This window comes from Hibiscus syriacus, unplaced genomic scaffold (assembly GCF_006381635.1).
Source record: "Hibiscus syriacus cultivar Baekdansim isolate YM2019G1 unplaced genomic scaffold, ASM638163v2 tig00002237_pilon, whole genome shotgun sequence".
In the NCBI taxonomy this organism is placed as follows: Eukaryota; Viridiplantae; Streptophyta; class Magnoliopsida; order Malvales; family Malvaceae; genus Hibiscus; species Hibiscus syriacus.
Window position 1 is genome coordinate 2,304,831 of NW_024061918.1, and position 20,706 is coordinate 2,325,536.

General features: G+C 37.1%; 1 protein-coding gene and 1 pseudogene across 3 annotated transcripts; one reads left to right on the top strand and one right to left on the bottom strand.

Annotated features, from left to right (window-relative positions):
- Positions 1-619: 619 nt before the first annotated feature.
- LOC120141956 (protein COFACTOR ASSEMBLY OF COMPLEX C SUBUNIT B CCB4, chloroplastic) lies at positions 620-13,664 on the top strand. Of its 3 annotated transcripts, none has more exons than XM_039156720.1 (10): positions 620-860; positions 954-1,123; positions 1,896-1,995; positions 2,203-2,276; positions 3,367-3,548; positions 3,664-3,734; positions 11,437-11,520; positions 12,157-12,308; positions 13,272-13,352; positions 13,445-13,664. In XM_039156720.1, the coding sequence occupies exons 1-8, from the start codon at positions 642-644 to the stop codon at positions 12,238-12,240; spliced, it is 984 nt and encodes a 327-aa protein (XP_039012651.1). In that variant the 5' UTR covers positions 620-641; the 3' UTR covers positions 12,241-12,308; positions 13,272-13,352; positions 13,445-13,664. The 3 variants fall into 3 exon arrangements, with proteins under 3 accessions (XP_039012651.1, XP_039012659.1, XP_039012669.1); XM_039156728.1 differs by having other exon boundaries at positions 957-1,123; XM_039156738.1 differs by lacking the exons at positions 13,272-13,352; positions 13,445-13,664 and having other exon boundaries at positions 11,441-11,520; positions 12,157-12,201.
- A 549-nt stretch (positions 13,665-14,213) lies between these two features.
- LOC120141947 lies at positions 14,214-16,223 on the bottom strand (annotated as a pseudogene).
- Between the last annotated feature and the right edge of the window lie 4,483 nt (positions 16,224-20,706).

A 20,706-nucleotide genomic window follows, 5' to 3' on the forward strand; every position in this document is an offset into this window, starting at 1 on the left:
TTTACAATTGCATCATTCACAACCAACGTTTTAAATTAACAATCAAACGTTGATTCTTATACCTATGTTTGATTCCTATATCAATATAATATAAATTTCAAAAGCTCTCGTTCCCGTTCCGTCTCCAATAACTTTAAATTAACAATCGAACGTTTGATTTTTCTCTCCTTCCATACAATCTTTTCTCTACCTCTAATGACATGAGAAAGAATGAGAAAGAGAGAGAAAAGACAAATATAAAAAAGATATGAATGAGTTAAAAAGTTGGTCAATCTTGATCAAACATTACTAAACAAATTAGTTTAACATGTCATATCAGTATTACGTCACCCACGTTAACGGCTACTAACGGTGAGTGGTCGATTTATTACAAATCGATAAAGTTAATGACCAATTTGTTATAAATAGATAACATTAGTGACTGATTTGTTATAAATCAATAATATTAATGACCAATTTGTTATTTTTGAAACTTAAGTGGGAAGAATGAAAACATTCTCAAACTTTAGTGACCATTTAGTGTAGTTTACCCTTTTATCAATTTATTCGATTTAAAAATGTTTAAAAAAACATATAAACGACGACGTTGTAGAAGTCCGCGCAAATTGGAGGAGGAGAAGAAAAAACTGTCGTCCTCACGGATGACAAGTGGAACGAATCAGATACAGTCATCGGTGTGTGGGATTGATGATGATAAGATTCATCTCTGCAATTATGTTAGTCTTTTTGTAAATTTAAAGTCATTGGAAGCGGTAAGTATGCTCCACATCGGCATTCCATGCACCTCCGTGCTCCCGCCTCCTCCTCCTCCTCGTGCTCCTAATTTCCGGCGCTTTATTTGGGCTTCTTCTATTCAGCGGGTAATCTTCACCCCCACCCTTCCTCAGTTTCTTTAAACTGCATCTCAAAATGTAATTATCAACGACCTAATCGCCATCTTCTGTAAATAAAAGAAGGGAAGCTACAAAGGACCAAAGCCTGGTAGGGATTGGATCGCCGATTGGGTCTCCAAGAACGACGACGCCGTTCGGAGTTTGCCAATCTACGTCGGAGGAGCCTCTTTGTTAGCCATTCTATTTAACCGTGCCATCTCGGGGATTGCTCCCGTTGCCGATGCCAGCAGGTAATCCGTTATTATTATTATTATTATTATCACGATGATGATGAAAATGTTTGCCGGTTTTAATATAGAAAATAAAAGAAAATATCGCATTACTTTTTTCTTGAATTCATAAAAAAATGATCCATTGAATAAAAAAAATCTAGTAATTTAACCGGTATGTATTAGCACCCATCAATCGGATCCTTATTATTAATATTATTATTATTATTATTTAAATTGAGCTGAGAATTGATATTTCAAGGTTATCTTTGGAAGATTGATCGTGAATCGTTTCCGATATTTCCAGTTAAACTAGATTAGAAGGTTTTACTTTTTCCTATCTATTTAATTGAATTAAATGTGCAACTAATTTTAGGCTAAACCTAAAATTTTGATTGATCCTTTGCTTGGTTTAGTGGAAAACTGGAAATTTTCCTTTTCGGGTGAGTTAATTGCTCAACCAATCTTAGAAACCCCCACCCCCTTTCCCTGAAAGCAGAAGGAAAGATAAACACGTATTAAAAGAGCTTTCAAATAGTTAGATAAATGAAGAGTTTGAAATAATTTATGCTAAATTTTGTTTCTTTATTCTGAATTTTGTAAGTTTTAGAAATTTGTGCGTAGTTGAATAAGTTTTTTACAACCAGAATTTGCCTTTTAAAGATAATATTCTTCTTTGATCTCAAGGTTTTGCTGCTAATGTTTCAAACATTTCTGTTTGAGGTCATTGTGATCATCAATGCAAGATACTTAAGTGGTTGTGTTTTTTAACCCCCCCCCCCCCCTCTATCAGTTCACAGTCAAGAGCGGATCTATTGACACTTGGGCTGGCTGTGACCAATGTATTAACTGGATTAGTATGGTTATCAATCCGACCAAAATCTATCATTCCGGTAAAGGCCTGTCTATACCTTTTTACTTTTCTCATTTATTCCTTGCACGGAAGGGACATGTTCATTTGCATATTAAATTGAATGATAGAGTATTGATAGATCATCCCTAAAGAAATTCAGGCACTTTCATTAAGTTGATTAGTTCAATGGGTGGTTGTTTATTTACCTTCCTCCCTTAGATAATGTGTTCTTGACTACTAATATCAGGTAGAACCACAAGGAGTGGAACGTCAAGTAATTTATTCTCACCTTCCTGAATCGGTTGTTTCTGAGATACATTGGTATTCCTCGCTTCACTTTACTTTTTTCTACTTGGTTTAACATAAGTTTATGGCTTTACAGTGGCGGGGTCATAAAATTTTGAGAGTTTATCTAATGTATACCGATTTGTATTATTTTTATTTCAACTAAGAAAACCTAGAATAATGTCAAGTACTTGGACGTTTCATATCATGGGCTTTATACCTGGCTAGAGATCATTTGGCTTAAATCCATTTATCGCTTGAGTGTTATTCACCAACTTTGTTCCTTTCCAGTAAATCACTTTTATATCTCTGAACAGCGGTAAATAAAATGAAGTACATCACTTCAGAAGTTGCATAAGATTACCCTATGAAAAGTTTCTTAATTCAAGTTTGTACCCAAATTCGGTATGGTCCCAAAACTTGAATAAGCATTTTGTTTAATTTGCTTGTTCAGGCCTTTTTGCCTGGATAACATGGAACTTTAGATTCAAGCTGGTTGAAATCAAAACAGTATTCATCTATTCTTTATAGTTATGTTTTGTTGTGATAAAACACCATTGAGAGCACTGCTGGAAAACCACTTTTACCTTTTCTTTATAAGTAGTTTGACTTATGTATTTAGTAGAGCTCTAAATGGCAATTCTTCTGAGAAAAATAAGACACTTCTCTATTTCAAAGTGAGTATCCAATCTTCAGATGCTCAAACTTTTAGGGATGAGGCGTTTTGTTTTTACTATACAACTGTTTGTGCATGTTGTAAAAAATAGAGTGCTCTCCTAAAGTTTGTACTTCAAGGAAGGGTAGCATTAGAAAGTATTTTCCATTTTGGCAAAATTGACTTTGTTTTGAAACATTCTAAACTAGTAAGATGGACATTCAATTTCAAAGGAAGGGAGTAATAAAATATTGGAGATGGTGGCTGTGCTTGCTTGAAACTGTTGAAAGAAGGGTAACAAACACTTAATGCATCATTGTTTTTTTATTTGTTTTTCAATTGTGTGAGACAATCTTAAATTGGTTAACATAAGTTGCTTTACTTCAAAATAAAGATTATTCAAACAACAGACATATTTATTTCTTGTGTTCTGTTTTGAAATTAAAAACTGCTGTTGTTTCTCGTTTACAGGGCATGGGAGTCTCTTTCCACTGTAACATGCTGCAGGTCTCTAGTTATTGTTTATGACTTCCAGTGTATTGCTCAAATTGGTGTGGCTGCTAAATCACTGAATGATAATGAACCTATCACAGTGGATGCTGCTAAACTGATGCAGGGTTCACTATGTCAAGGTGTTTTGAAGTCTGGAGCGCGTAAGTTACTTCTGTCTGGGTTTCCAATCATTTAAATTATGTCATAAATATTCAAATGATTTGTGTGGAAAGGGGTTTTGACAGGATTCCCATTACTCAATTCAATTTTTTGCAGAGAGCTACCTGGCCAATCTGTCTCTTTACCCCGGAAGGACTGAGCTGCCATTTCTGCCTTCAAATACCCAGGTCTCTAATCATTTTTATACTTTCTCAAATGCTTCTTCTTATCAGAAAAAAATGCCCTAGAGTGCTAGGATTCCTTTAATGCACTTTATAGATCTTTTTTCTGTGGGGAATTTTAATTTCTTCAATACACAATAGAAATACTCTTCTTTTCCTTTTCTGTTTTTTTCACGGAACAATTTTTTTTAATTTAAAATATTAAAGTATTGTGACAAAATCAAGAATTCAACTTTTTAAAATTAATTCATTTTTCACAAACTTAATTCTAAGTAGGTCTTCTTGCACGAGTTTTTAATCAAAGTTGAATTTACATCTCAATTAAGCATCCTTATCATCTCACAAGTCACAAGTCACAAGTCACAAGTCACAATAAAGCAATAAGAAATAAAATATATTATGGTAACTTAAATTGACAAATTTCAGAACACAAATTCTGAACATTCAAAGAAGGTTAGCAAACATGTGTTTTTAAATTGAATGAAAGCATAAATCAGCATGATGTTTAACACTTCATCTTCCATTGCTTGCAAATGCAATTGGGCAAATGGGATAATGAACTAAGAGCAAACCTGCAGTAGAGTAATAATAGCTTGCCTTATGGCAGATGGATCGAAAAAGCTTTCTTCAGGAATCTCTGCCCCAACACAAGGAGGGAGCTAGTTTCCTCATCATATTATACAAAACCTAAATTCTATCTAAATATGATAACTTGAGCAATCGAAACCTCTAAGAACATAGGTTCTAAACAATAGCATTAACCTACAGCATTATAAATGTAAGTGTAATGTTGAATATCACCCAAAGTTTCAGCAGAAGTAATAAGATTGGAAATAGTATTTATTTCTCTTAGCAAAAAAATAAAAATAAATAAATAAAAGAGGAAGAACAAATAGTCTACACTTGTGAGCACATCTAAAAAAAAAAGCATCCAAAAAGCTCTCTGAAGTGGAAGAAATGATGAGTGAGAAAGATAGAGAGAGAAAGAGAGAGAGAGTGACAGGTCGTTCATCCTCCGTTGAGGAATGGACTATTTTTGTTGATAATCTTAGTAAGAGAGTTACTAGAAGTGAGTTAAGAGAGATTTTCAACTATTATGGAAGAGTTGTGAGGGTCTTTATTCCAAAATTTACAGCTAAACCGAATTATAAATCATCGACGTTTGCCTTTGTGCAATTTGCGTTGGAGGCTGGTAGAAGAAGAGCAGTTCAAAACGTTAACGGAACGTTGATTGACGGGAAGAGAGTCTCAGTGGGGGTCGCAAGGTATAAGAAGGATAGGAGGAGAGAATTAGATGGGAAAAAATTTCAGAGGGAAGGAAACAAGTCAATTGGAGAGGTCAAAGGTAAGCAGCAGGTGGTTATGGAAAAACCAAGAAGCTTGAGGGATGACCGATCGTTTAAGGAGGTAGTGGAAGTGGATAACAGTGGGAGGAGGGACCAGGAATTAGTGGAAAAGAAGGGAGGTCATGACAAGAAAGTAAATGGATTAAGGGATGTATGGAATATGCACATTCCTACTGAAGATTCACATTGGGTGAAGAATGCTTTAACAGGGGTTATCAAGTATCCCTTTAAGCCCGAAATGTTGAGAGAGGCTATGCAGAATGAGGGATTCGAGGTTAAAATTGTAAGTTGGGGTTATGTTCGGAATGATTGTATTGTTATGTTCAACTCTAATGAAGAGTTCGTAAAGGCATGGTCGAATTGCCGAGAGAAGTTGTCTTCCTAGTTTCATTGGTTATCTCCGTTGTTGAATGAGGAAGGTGTTCCTTTGGCGTATTGCATGGTGGAGCTGGTCGGATTACCTTTTCTGTGCTGGTCTGAACCTTTCTTGGAGAAACTTGCAGGTACGTGGGGGGAGTTCGTAAGTATCATGGAGGAGACTAGAAAGAGAGTAGACCTCTCTGTAGCGAGATTATTGTTAAGGGTAGCTAGTCCGTTTGACATACCCGAATTTACAAATGTAGGGTCTTATGGTAGATCCTTTAAAGTTAAAATTAATTCGGGATTGAAGTGTACAAATTTTTCAGTTGTAATAGAGGAAGAGATGCAGAAGGCCTCAGATGATGGTTACGGTGTTGCTCTTTCGAAGGAGGAAGAAGATGGAAGTTCAGAGAAGGAAGAAGTCAACAGGGAAAAATCAGAAGAGGAAGTTCGGTCAAAGGAGGGCACGTGGCTTCAGCAAACACAAGATAGTGGGAGGTTTGAAAGTGATGGGGAACTTTCTATGAAAAAGAAATCATACACGGAACTCAATACTAATGGGTTGTCTGATAAATTTGAATTTGATTCTAACCCTATAAGGGATTATGCAGGCCTTGGGCTGCGAGGGGAAGTGGATCATATTCTTTCAGCCCAATCTGATTCTAATTGGGATTCTTATCCCCCAGTCACTAAATTAATTCTTGTTGGGCGGGCAGTAAATTTCAAGCAGGGTGGGCAAGTTAAGTCTGTCAATGATTCAGGTGAGAAGGATAGAAGCAAGTTAGTTGAGGAGGAATTGGCGGGAGTCCTTGAAGTTGAAGTTTCTGTTCCGGGTGAGATAGAAGAAGGAAAGGTGCTGCAGGAGGAGAAGTCTGGAAGCAATGAGAAGGTTTCTAAATGCTGGAAACTGGGTTTTCCTGTTCCAGTTGGTTTGACAGTTAGATGTGATCATGAAGGAAGAAAGGGTATTGGTCGCTATGCTAGAGTATATAGAAGGAAAAGAGTTAGACGAATTAGGCCTCGTACCAGTAAAATGGCTGAGGTCATTAGTTCAGAGGTTATTCCAACTCTAGATCAGAATTTTTCAGAAGGCGAAAATTTCCAGCACCTTTCTTCGGATAATAGAGAAAATGGGAAGGAAGAATTTTTCAATGGTTCTGTTGATAATTAGAATAATTTTTTGGCCATTACTGAGGGTCTGGAAGTGGTTCCTTTTTCCGATTTAGGGAGAGGAAGAAGTATTAGAAGGGAAAGAAGAGTTCTTACCAGGGAAGCTGTAGACTTGGTCAATATTTCCACTGTCTTTTCACCCCAATTCTCAAAGTTGGTGGAGGAAGCAATGGCCACTTGGGAAGTTTGTCAGTTATTAGGTATTTCTTTCAAGGAGGGGAAGAAGACTTTCATTGATAAAATCTTAAGTCTTCAGAAGGGTGCGGAGGATGTTAAGGAAGGTTGATATGCAGGTTTGGCGGGCAAGGGTGAGTTGTTTTGGGAGTGTAGTCTTCTCATGACTAAATTAAGTATTTTTTCGTGGAACATTAGAGGGTTAGGTAGGAGGGAAAAGTCGGTAGCAGTAGCAAAACAAGTGAAGAAGTTAAAACCGATTATGATTTTTATTCAAGAATCTAAATTGGAGCAATGTCATGTTTCGATTTTAAGGAGGATAGGAGGTAATTTGTTAAAGGGTGTGCTGGTATCTCCAGCTCAGGGGTCTAAGGGTGGTTTGATTAGCATGTGGAATGAAAATGTGTTCAAGGTCACTGTGCAACATGTTCATAGAAGATTTTTGGCTTTAGTGGGGAATTTTATGAACTGTCAAAAGGAGTTTGTTTTTATTAATGTTTATGGTCCTGCTATTGAATCTGAAAAGGAGGAATTCTATGGGGAACTGCTGAATTTTGTTGTTTCGTTGAATCTGCCATTGTGTATAGGGGGAGATTTTAATGCGTACCTAGAAACGGATGAAAAACAAGGGAGATCACAAAATTGGCATGCAATAAATATTCTTAGATCTTTCGTACAGCAAGCTAATCTTATTGACTTGCCCATGTCAGGAGGATCTTACACTTGGTGTAGTAATAGAGAATTGGCTACATGGGTTAGGTTAGATCGGTTCCTTATTTGTGGAAGTTTTCTTGACAGTTTTCCTCAGATTTCGCAAAGCCTTTTACCGCAATCAATTTCAGATCATCATCCAGTATTGCTGGAAGATTTTTGTCTTAATTGGGGCCCTAAACCTTTTAGGTTCTTCAATTATCTTTTAGAGGATCAAGGTTTTGATGAATTGGTTACAGATTTTGTGGCAGTAGAGAAGAAGAAGGTAAATAGTGGTGGTATTTTCAGGTTGTTACAAGCTGCAAAAAAGAAGATAAGAAGATGGTCAGGCAGTAGTTATTTAGGGCTGGCAGAATCTATCTCGTCTCTTGAAATGAAGATTTTTGACATGGATTTAAAGTCGCAAGGAGGCAGGTTGTCATCGGTGGAGAGGGGTCAGGTGGTTGAATTCAGGAAGGAGTTATGGAGGTTGCTAAGGATAGAGGAGAGTATTTGGTGCCAAAAATCAAGAAATAGATGGCTCAAAGAAGGTGACAAAAACACGAGGTTCTTTCACCTTAGTGCTATGAAACGGAATAGAGTCAATTCTATCCATTCATTGAAAGTAGAAGGGGAATTAGTCTCGGATCCGAGAAAATTAAGAGGCAGTGTGCTTAATTATTTCAAGACTGCTTATTCGAATATTTCAGCCTTGGAGGTAGAGGGCCTAAATTTTGATTTTCTGAAGTTAACAGCAACCCAATGTGCTTTTTTGGAGGAGGAATTTTCAGAGCAAGAAGTGTGGCATGCAATTTCGTCTTCTGATAGCTCAAAAGCTCCTGGTCCAGATGGTTTTACCTTGGGGTTTTACAATAAATATTGGAAAGATCTCAAGGAGCAGATTATGGAGTTTTTTTCAGATTTCTATTATGGGAAGGATTGGTCTCATGGAGTAAATCATGCCTTTATTACCTTGATCCCTAAGAAATGTAATCCGGAGTGTATTGAAGACTACAGACCTATTAGTCTTGTGGGAAGCCTATATAAAATTCTCTCTAAAGTCCTTTCAAAGAGACTGATATCTTGTGTCAAGGATATTATCAGTCCTACACAGTTTGCTTTTATTCCGGGTAGGCAATTGATGGACTGTGTTTGTTTAGCTAATGAAGGTTTCGATTTTTGGAGGAAACAAGGGCTTCAAGGGGTTGTTTTTAAAGTGGATTTCAGCAGAGCATATGATACAGTTGAATGGAAAATTCTTCTAAGGTTAATGAAAGATATGGCTTTTGGTGAGAGGTGGTGCTCTTGGATTAACCAGTGTATTTCGACTGCTTCAATATTGGTTTTAGTGAACGGGTCTCCTACAGAAGAGTTTCCCATTTCAAAAGGTTTAAGGCAAGGGTGTAGCCTTTCTCCTTTGCTGTTTAATGTGGTTGGGGAACTTCTTCATCTGATGTTGTCTAAAGCAGTGGATTCGGGTCTCTTTCAAGGGTTTTCTTTTGGCAAGAATCATTCCTCATTTTTGTTGTCCCATCTTCAGTTTGCAGATGATTTAATTATTTTCTGCCAAGCTTCTATTACCCAGATTAAGAATGTTAGTAGAGTTTTGAGGATTTTCAGCTTGATTTCGGGACTGCATATTAATTTAGCTAAGAGCAAACTTTTTGGTATTAATGTGGAGAATGATATCCTTGAAGATTGGGCTAGGGAGATTGGATGTTCTATAAGTACATTTCCATCGGTTTATCTTGGACTTCCGTTGGGGGCGTCAAAGAATTCAGAGAAGTTGTGGGATCCGGTGATTGACAGTTTTTCGAAGAAGTTGGCAGGTTGGAAAGCTATTTCGTTATCTATGGCTAGCCGATTGGTGCTAATCAAGTCTGTTTTATCATCTCTCCCTATTTTTTTCCTATCCATTTTTAAGTTTCCCTCTACTGTCTGTCATCGGTTAAATTCCTTGATGTCGAATTTTTTATGGGGAGGAGGGGTCGAAAAGAAGAGAATGCATTGGGTGAGGTGGGATACTATTTGCAGGCCGTTGAGTGGAGGAGGCTTGGGTGTTGCTGATTTGAATCTAACAAACCGAGCGCTGCTGGGAAAATGGGTATGGAAATTTGCTAATGATAAAAATTCGTTGTGGAAGAATTTCTTATGTAGCAAACACGATGTGAGCTGTCATTCCATGGATATTTCTAAGGTCCTTTCTCCAAAAGACTCTTGGATATAGAGGGGAATTGTGAATAATTTTATTAAGGATGATGCTATTGGTGGTTGTTTCCGATCTCATGCTAAGCTTCAAATTGGTAATGGCAAATCAATTTCTTTTTGGAGCGATTTATGGATTGGGGAGTTCCCTTTGAAACTGCTTTTCCCGAGGATATTTGCTCTTTCTACAAATAAATTGGGTATTGTAGTGGATTTTGGTAGTTTTGATTCGAATGGATGGGGATGAAATATTCAGACGAGAAGGAGTCTTTGTGATTGGGAGATTGAGCAGTTGGCAGAGTTACTGGATATGCTTAAAAACATTAATCTTTTGGAGCATTTGGAGGATTGTTTGTTGTGGGATGGTTCGGGTGAGGGTCTGTTTTCAGTTAAAGCTTGTAGGAGAGTTCTTTCTTCTTCTCTTGATGATTCTTTTCAATGGAATAAGTGTGTTTGGCAGGGTTTAGTTCCCCCTAGAGTGGAGACTTTCCTTTGGCAACTATCCCACCAAAAAGTTGCAGTGAGAGTGGAACTGTTGAAAAGAGGGGTTCATTTAGGGGAAAACACTCTCTGCCCTTTTTGTAATCAAAGGGATGAATCAGTTCAGCATTTATTTATTTCTTGTTTTGTTTCTTGGGATTTGTGGACTAAGCTTTTAGGGTACTGGGGTATTCAGTTAGCTATTCCACAAGACCCTCCTAGTCTGCTCTGTTCGTGGGCTGCTTTGAGGCCTAATTTTGCTATTTGGAAGTTTATTCCAGGGGCTGTTTTTTGGTCAATTTGGAAAATGAGAAATGAGTTAATTTTTGAAGAAGGAAAACTAGACAGAATTTTACTGTTTTTCACAGTTCGTTTAAGGTTAGCCAAATGGTTTTTAGCAAAGTATCCCCTATTTTCTATTCAGGTAGACTCTCTAATTGGTGATCCCTCTTTGGCTGACAATTTTTCTGCTCCTAAGGTTCTGAACAGCATTGTGTACTGCTGGAATCCTCCTCCGGTGGACTATTTTAAGATGAATGTGGATGGGGCTGTTTGCTGTGTTGGGATGATGGCTGGTATAGGAGGAATTCTCAGGGATTGGAATCGGGTTACTCTTCTTTCATTCTCTGAAAGTGTCGGGCCTACCACACCTATTCTAGCAGAACTTAAAGCTATCAAAAAAGACATTGACATCTTTGTTTCTTCAGATTGGGTGTTGAAGGGCAGGCTTATTATCGAATGTGACTCAAAGACAGCAGTGGATTGGATCATTAATCAAGTTTCTGCCTCGGTTTTTCTGTCTAATTTTGTTAAGGAAATTGTGGCTTCTGTTTCTTTAATTCATGCTATTGTCAGGTGGATTCCTAGGAGTTGTAATTGTGAAGCTGACAAGTTAGCGAAGGAGGGAATTGGGTGATTGTAGTCATGGATTTAGTTGGTTTGTATGCTTTAGAGGAATAGTGTGTCAGGAGTGTTTTATGTCGGTAGTATTTGGCTGGAGAGTTCTTAAGTTTTATGTAAAAGTTTTATATTTAATAAAATTATGTACTCTTTTCCTCCTTCACCTAGTTGGTTCTTGCCTATGGACAAGGGTCTACTAAGAGGGAGGTTTTTAAAGAGGCATTCTATTCCTATCAAAAAAAAAAAAAAGAGGAAGAACAAGAAGTAAAAGGTTGTTCCTACACAACTTAAGGAAGATAGCATTATCAACTTTCCCCTGCCATTTCATAATTTTATGTGTGTATGTAAAGATCAAAGGACTTATATTATTTTCACTTTACTAGGCAGTGATTTTGCAACCATTGGGAGATAGAGGCATTGCGATTCTTGGCGGGGACACAATTAGGGGTTTTACAACTTCTGACCAGGTGCTTTATTTATCAGTGGTGACAGCTATCCCATCTCTTGTTAGTATCAAGCAGGCTGATAATGCAGTTTTTTATGCCATATCTTATTTCATTTAGTTGCTCTTAGCTTTCTTTTCTGAAAGAAAGGAAGGGGCCGGGAGGAGGGGGTTCATTTTTCTTTTTTCTTTCCTTTTTTTATTTGCAGAATTGAAATCTTCACTTGATTGCTGGTCATTTATTTTTTCAATTTCTTAATGTAGTCCATTTATTATTCTCTAGATCTGAATAGCAGATGCTTCATTTTTTTTGAAGTCATTCTCGTCTCCAAAAGATGCTGAGTTTTAAGCTATACATATTGCCCTTCTTTTTTCTTAGAGATGCAAGAGCTTTTTTCACTGAACTTTGACTCTTGTGGATAAAATATTTTCGCAATTTCTAAGACAGTCTTGCCAATTAGTCAATAACTCTGATTGCTGTTACGGTAACTCGTTACCTGCTGCCTTCTCTTAATTTTTCTTTTATTTGGTGGATGGGGAATTCAAACTATGCTATAAGATCAGGGGCACATATGCATTATGCTTGGGTGTTCTCTTTTATTCCCCCCCCCCCCTAAAAAGGATAATCTTATTGACCTTGATGACATTCCTCAATTTTCAGGCATGGATTAGTTACATGGGAGAGAAATTGGATGCCACGCTTGCAAAATACTCGAGTGACATGCCATTAGTGGTGCAAGAGTGAGTTTGAAGTAAATCAAGCTTTGAGCATTGATCTGCTGTTCATATTATCTTCTGCAGACTTTGTTTAAGGTGGTTCTTTGTTTCCATTACATCTTCACATTTCTACATTATGAGACATTTTTAAAATAATACGCATTACTTGTAGAATATAGAAATAAGGTATTTTGTCATTTCTTCCTTTTAAAAGATTTATTTTGGTGACACATTGATTGATCACACAAAAATTAACCCTTAATGACATGAAATGGATCTGGTGTCATTCCCACTTCTTTTTGGAGTGTTGAATAGATGTAGGATGTTCTGCTCATAAACGGCAATGATAAAAATGCAAGATCATATATAGCCCTTCGTTTACCTTAAATTATAAATCACCCAAATCTACTCTTTAACTTGTATCACACCCTGTTTAGTTGCTGATAAGACCAAAGTAATTATTCACATATCATACAACACAAGAATAATAGCATGATATTCTTAAGGAGAATATGATCGTATTTGGTATCTGGATATTTAACCTAGGTGAAAACCATCCAGGTTTCTAGGAGAGGAAGTGACTTTTTCCATGAAACTATATTCCAAGTTTTGTAAGATGCACCCTGATACATGTTCCGAGTTTTCAATTTTCATGCCATGTATAAACTGCAGATATTATTAGCCAAAATAATTATTAATATCACAGTAGAAAGACTGGTTGTAGTTTCAGTCATGCTTTCAATGACAGTGTAATGCTTGGTATGCTTTCCTGTATCAATGTTCACGACTTTGCACCAATGCTGTCCATGGTATAAATTGGATTCTCTCTATGTGAGATGGCATGCGATAAATTTGGACTGAGTGCAATATTTGCAACCCCTTGGTTCAAATATAGAGATCCTGCTCAACAACACTACATCTGAAACATAAACTGCATGCTCTTTTGGTCCATCTTTTGAGATTCTATAATATGCTATTTAAGTTTTTTGTTTTCTCTACTTTGTGAATTTTAGTCTCCCTCAGACTCTGACTATGAAGGATTTTTATTCTTGTTTTCAGATGTTTTGCTTCCCCAGGCAGCGATGTTTCTTGAAGCCAAGTGTAGAGGATATCCAGACGCAGGGCCATGCACGCTGCCATGTAATTGATAATTCAATTTTGTATTTTCCCCTGAAAATATTGCTATTGCTAAATTTCTGATGCTCGACATTGAAACATTCTTGAATATGCAGTTGGAAAAAAAAAACATATGCTAACTTGGCATTCCCGTAAAACCTGCAATGATATGCTTTCGGCTGTAGAGAATGTGCCAGTAGGCTGTGAGTGAATACTGAGTATATCCTCTGCTTATCTCTGTTGATCATATTCTTCATTTTTGGTAGTACGCTCATTTTACATCTGTGTCTGACTCATATCCGGACATAGTTACAGGAATATCTCTCCAAATGTATTTAAAAAGAAACTTCAAGAAGAAAAATTTTTAACACACCCGCAGGAGACATTCACATGCTAGTCCAAGTAATATTAGTCGCTTATTGCTTAACTTCTAAAATTGGTAGTTCAGTTCTCCAGCTTAGAAGAAGTTACTAATGAATCTATGCACTCTTTGTATAACATATAGAGAACGTGGTTATGTTGTACTTCAAGATAATTGGAAACATTTTACATCATGCATTCAAGTTCATCTCCCATTCTTATTAATAATATAGAATTATGAGCTTGCCCTAGTTCTTTTATCTGAACTGTACCCCTTAAATTCATTGAATTATTTGAAGTAGTGTCCTAGTCTAGTTCATCGTATCTGTAGGGAAAACATGATGATGTAGTAGTATTGACCACATTAGCAGAAATAAACTTTATAAGGAAAAATCCATCATACCACACTCATTAGCTAGCATAGAGATGAAAGGGGGGGGGGGGAATGTTATTTCATCATCACAAAATTTACAGCCGTGTTAAGAACCTATAATCAATTGATCTCGTATCTAAAAGAAAAAATCAGAAAAAAAATGCAAAAAAAAAAAAATAGAAAGAATGTATTTTGTTGATGTCATTACTCTGTTTTCCATTGGCACCAAGCTTGTTAGCAACCATATTTGGTATTGCTACAGAAGAGGCTTCTCCCAGGGTAACTTCCAGTGGCAGGATCAGCTAAATTTGCAAGGACAAAGTCTCTCAGACCGGTGTCCCAGACTTCACAGAACTGTTTTCTCCAATTCGGTGGTTCAATGGCCTCGGTTCCGAGCCCTGGGGCTCTGTCTTTGGACCCTTGGTTTTGGTTTTCTTGCGACTCAACGACATAAGTTGCTACCCTTCTGAAGAATTTTGCTCTAAAGGTCTCCCATACCTGGTACTTGTAGTGGTTTATTATGATAGAATTTTCCAGCACATTCAGGTACCTAAATCCTATTTTCAGCTCGAAGTGGTGCACCACATTGAGAAGAGTTTCGTTAAGCAAATCAGGGCGCACAATGGACTTGTGTCGCTCGGGGTTTTGGAGCCGGCAAGTGTAACCTACAGTTACTCCTTGCAATGGTGTTGAGCTCAATCCGGACGGTCCAAAGCTGTGACAAGCTGTTCATATCTCTGCAATCGTACTTGATGACGAGTAATTTGCTACTAGGGATTGTAGTAAGTTCTGACCCTGTAAACCTCTCCTATGATGGTGAGGGAAGTAGTAGAACTCATCGACGTCAAAGAATCCTACCCATTTACACTCATTTCTTGCTCTCAAAGTGCAGTGCGAAAACCCCGCCTCTTGAGTTTTAATCCATGGCCAGTTATGTCTGCTAACATTATAGTCTTGAAAATCAAGTTCTTCAACAACTTCTTGAATTCCATCATCACTATTATTGTCATAAATGAACCATCGTTCAACTCCAAGCCAGGCATGTACATGATCCACTCCTGCAGTGCTGGTGCCTGGTTCCAGAGCATAGCACGTATTTCCCATGGTCCCTTTCATCACGTTGGATTGTATAGTTTAGCCACAGAAGGCATAGCTACATTCTCCTTATACCTACTTTGATTCCTCCCGTGCTCATAGGATCTGGAATCACGAATTCTAACTGCGGATGGCATTGGGTCATGTACGATGGTAACTCGAATTCCCTGGGCAGAATCCAGATTATTTCTTATGCTCCTAGGCAATGTACACCTAACAACCTCTTGTGCAACCAATATTGCTTCAGTCATTACCACAAACCCTTCTTCTTCATAATCAATATTCTTCAAACCAAATTGGCACATGAACTTAGTCAGATCGGATTCTTTATGCGGTCGAAGGTTCAACCCTTTAGCAAAAACAAATGCGGTTTTCCCATCGAACGCCGCTTCATAAACCAATCTATCCCATGAATGAACCGTCTGATTACACCTGAAAGACCAACCATAATCATCAACCCCATCATCTCCCGTCCACATCAAACCCACAGCAGCCGAGTAATTCGAGGGAGGATTAAGGCATCTAACAACCGATCGAAACCCATCGAACTCATCAACAGACAAAACCCTTCGACGAACAATATCCTTGCCTTTCAAAGCCTTGTGATAAACACAGTCCAACTTATCATCCTCATGTATCTTGTCGGATACAAGCAAGAGCAAGTGATCGGGGAACAAAACCCGGTCCGCAACTCTCAAAGGCAACCGTAGTTTACCATGGGAAGAATCATGAAGGGAATTTTTGGACAGACCTGGGACAGTGAGAACTGGGTGAAATGACACCGTTCGGATTGGGAACCTCTCGGAAGACAAGAACACGAGGAAAACGAAAAAATAAAGACAAAATATGAACGACCTTAGAGACAAACTGAACTCGGGAGTAGGGCCTGTACGTCCTCTTCCTCTTCAAACGCTGCTCCGACTCCATGTCTTTTGAGAATCCAAAACCCAAACCAAGAAAGCAGGAAAGAATTAGAATCAAAGAAGCAGAGATCTGGTAATGACGGAGTGGAGTCCTTGTGAGAGTTCAGATCTGGGAGGGCTTGAAGTAGCTTAATGGTAGCCGTCCAAGGCGGAGTGGGGAGAGAGTGGTAAGCTTTCTCTTCTGCTTTTTGGTTCCAAAGCTTTTTCTTTTGCATTTTGGTTTTTCAATATTCAGTGCAGAATTTATGCTTTATTAATTTATTTGGTCTTTAGATATTTGACAGGTGGATATATATGTTCAATCATTTATATTCAAAGGTGATGTACTGTTAGGGCGTTTTTACCCAAAATCGCCCAACCATTCAATTATTATCTGTTATGCATTCATCGTTCTAATTTTACTGATCTAACATCTTTTGTGATAGCGTGACAAAAATTCGTGCCTTCTTGGGGTTCGTCCAAGTTAGCGACACGTAGGGGTAAAGCGCGGATCACTATCTGTGCCTTTCTGGAGTTCTGACATGCAGCATCCACGCCTTCCAAAATTACCCCCAACCGTTCGCCTTAATTACCCTTCCCCTTCCCCTATAAATACCCTTTATACAACCCTCAAATCACACCAAAACGAAAATAATCTCTTCTTATCACTCATTCTAACAAAGCTTAAGTAGGTTCTGTTATTATTCTTAGAAGGTAAAATTATTGTTATTATATTATAATCATTAAATAGTTAATTATTTTATTGTATTTTACTGCCTAATTTTTTTATGTTTTGCAGTTATAAAATGGAAGACAAATTGTTGTGTTTAATTTATTTAATTTTATTGGTTTTATTATTGTGTTATATTAATTATTGTGAATATTTTATTTATTTTTTAATATTAGATTATATTTTAATTTGTATACTATTTATTTAATTAGGAGAATGACCGTATATTAGACTTATTTATTCGTAATGCTAAGTTAGAGATACCAAGTCGTGTCAGGCCATATTTAGTGGAGACTGAATTCAGTTACATAGCTAGATATGAAGGGTATTATAAACTTGAAAGCAATCTTATTTATGTACTGGTCGAGAGGTGGATACTATAGACACATATTACATCTTTCATGTGGGGAGTGTACGATTACGCTTAAGGATGTTTTCTTACATTTGAGGTTGTCGGTAGATGGGGATGTCATTTTGGGTGTGGCGGATGGTAACTAGAGTTTGTTGTGCAAGGAGTATCTTGGAGGTATCCCGTCTGATTTTAATGGTAGTCGAATATTGTTATCATGGTTGGTGACATATGTTAAACATTTGAGTGAAGACTGTTACGAGGAACATGTTAAAAGAGTTGCCCGGGCTTGCATATTACGACTGATAGGAGGGATCTTGATACCTGATAAATCTTGTAATCAAGTTTATTGTATGTGGTTGTGTCACTTCACCGATTTTTGAGTTGTTAGGTTAGTCAGTTGGGGCTCTGCAGTTTTGACATCTTTGTATAGAGAAATGTGTCGAGAAATTGAGTATCGAAAAAATTATATTAGCGGATGTCTCCTGCTTTTGTAGTTATGGACGTGGTATCACATGCCTTTTTTATGTTCGATGGTGAAGAACTTATTAGTCTTCCTGTTATTGCTGATGTAATTTTAGTACTAAGTTCGCATATAAATAATTTTTTTGAGTATATAATAAATATATTTTTACACTGAATAGGTGATCACGTGTAAGGAAATATCATCGTGATATATCAGATGAATTAGAAGAAATTCGACTACTTATTGATCAAAAAATTGGTACATTGGTATATATTTAAATTTTGTTATTTACCTTTAATTATCGTTAAACAATTAAAATATTATTTTGAAAAGAATTATATATATTTGTTGTAGTTTCAATGGACTCCTTATGCTACTGACGAAATGAGGCATTGTATCTCATCTAATATGAGTGGTCCACTAGATGTATGGATGGCGGTGGTCCCTATGATATTTATGCTATTGTCGAGTGACATCCGACTGATCACGTGCTCTGGCAATTTGGTTTCGTACAATCTATTCCAAAAGCACCTATGAATCTGGACAATTTGTATAACATCGATAGACGAGGAAAAAAGAAGTCAATTGGTTGATGAAACACGAGTGGGTGATGATGTGAGAAGATAGATGTGGACGCATTCTCGTAGGGAGTCGATTTATATGTATCAGTAATTGTTTATGAATGACTACTACCAATGGTTCAATACGAACGATAAGTCGTTCCTATTTTTTGAGGAAGCACAAGCTCGGAGCATTCATCAGCATCGAGAAAGGCATCATCTGTCACAGTCGCATTATCCTCCAACTCATGGACGGAGAGCAGACACTCCTGGATTTTCTTTAGCTGCAGTACTGGAATCATCACATCAGCCACAATCTACACCATGTTATATTACGCAGTCGTTCTAGATAGGGATGTAGCCATTTCAAATGGTTCCACAATTGTTCCAGTCGCCACCTTCTCCATTTTAGATGCCACAACAACAGGTTTCGATGCCATCACCGCAAGATTTTATGACCATTACAGGCGGATATTACAGTTCCATACTTGTAGATTCAAAGTGGGTTTCATATGTTGTTTATTTGGCTGGTGAGGCGCTACTACAGACTTAGACACCTCTAACCCAATTTTTGCATTTATCAATGTCTATATTCTCACAGTTTTCTATGAACGATAAGATGGTTAGTCATACACCTCCAGTATTCTTATTCTGTGGAGGTGGTATATTGTCATTCGTCCCTAATCAACAAAATGTACTTATTACTGTTGCTGCTGCTGATGATGATGAGAGTGAAGAGGAAGAACAACTTATACGAAGAAACTCTCATTGAAATAGACAACCACAACTCCGTGGAACACATTCAAGACGCAGACATCGATAGACTTATTTAGTTTGTAATGTTTTTATTTAGTTTTCTTTATTTAACAACAAATGTAATATTTTTACATAATAACAACTTTTTTATTTATTGTGTCTATTAATTAATTTGTTGAATTGTTCTTATTATTTAGTTTGTCCAATTTTTATACTTAATCTTCATTTGAGTAGCCCATTATTTGAACGTAAACGAAAATGAAATAACACAAACTGATATTTCAAAAAAATAATTTCATTGGCACATAATCAATTGTTACGTGATGATAAAAGAAATTGACATTTTTTCCTATTATGACCTAGGTTTCTACAATACTCACATCTTTTTTTCTTTGGATGTCTTTCGAATATTCATATCACAGTGAATTCGAGTGGATTTTGGACGACCTACTTCTCTTAATAAGGACGAATTTGGTACAATTGGAAGTTAATTCTGAACCTCGTATAGGTCTTTTTGATTACTTATGGGGGAACTCAAATTCATATACCTTAAATATTTCTAAAAGTCGATATACGTGATCCACAAAACGGTTAAAGTCTTGACGGGTATAAGAGCAAGTTGCTATGACATGGGAGCATTAATACTTCAGAGCTTAAAAAAATTCAGTCACACCACTTGTATTGTAGATAACTCTTAACAATTTAACTTTAATCCCTTGAAGAGGTCGTGGCATTTTTGTGACACGAAATAATTCATGGCTTCAAGATAAGCTAGTTACAGATATTCCATTTGAAGCAACAATTCTTTTTTGTAGATTTGCAACTAATCTTGGGTGATAAACATGATCGTTTTGCATCCAAGGTTGAGCTTATCCACCGAGCTTGGCAAAAAGTGCTCCCAAACAAAAATACATCGTTTTAACCAAAGTTGTAACTGATAAATGGCATGCCCCCTTTAAGGTCGAATTGATAGCTTCAGCCAAGTTGGTTGTCATGTGTCTATATCGACATCCGCCATCATATGCATTTGTCCATATTTCTTGATGATGAGGCTGATATAATTATATTTTTTCTCATGTTTCCCTCGTAATTCTTGAAGCATGGACTCAAACGTCTGAGGTAGTAGTTCGTAACCTGAGTAATTTATGTAGTACTTACTGTTAACTTCCCAAAAACAAAATTCTACAAAAATAAAATTAAGAAATATGACATACACATGCGCACAAGTAATTGATGTTTATCATTCTTCTTGAACTTTTCATGATAGTTCGCGGTAATATGTCGGACACAATACCGATGTTGGACATAGGGTGGTTGACACATTGGACCCAAAGAGTCCATTACTGCTTTGATCTCAGCTCCGCGATCTGAAATGACATCCCCTCGTGACAACATGTAAGCATAAGTTTTTTAGGAAAAAATCCCAAGAATATGTATCTTCTCCTTCAACAAGGACAAAATCAACTAGAAGAATATTGCGATTACCAACTTGAATAACTGTCAATAATAAAACTTTCTTGTATTTTCCATACAAGAATGTCTCATCAATCTGGACCACGGGCTTGCAATATTTCACAGCATTAATGCACCGTGGGTAAGTCCAAGACAGTCGGTAGAATTGGCATCAATTGTGAAGCACTCGATCATTGTTGTATGCATGGCAAGTTTCGAAGTCCACTATTATCCCAGGATCCAGTATGCACACCACCCTAAACCAACTTGGTAGTGCGTTATAGGATGAATCTCACTCACCGTTTAGTTTTTTAATGGCATTTTGTTTTGCCTTC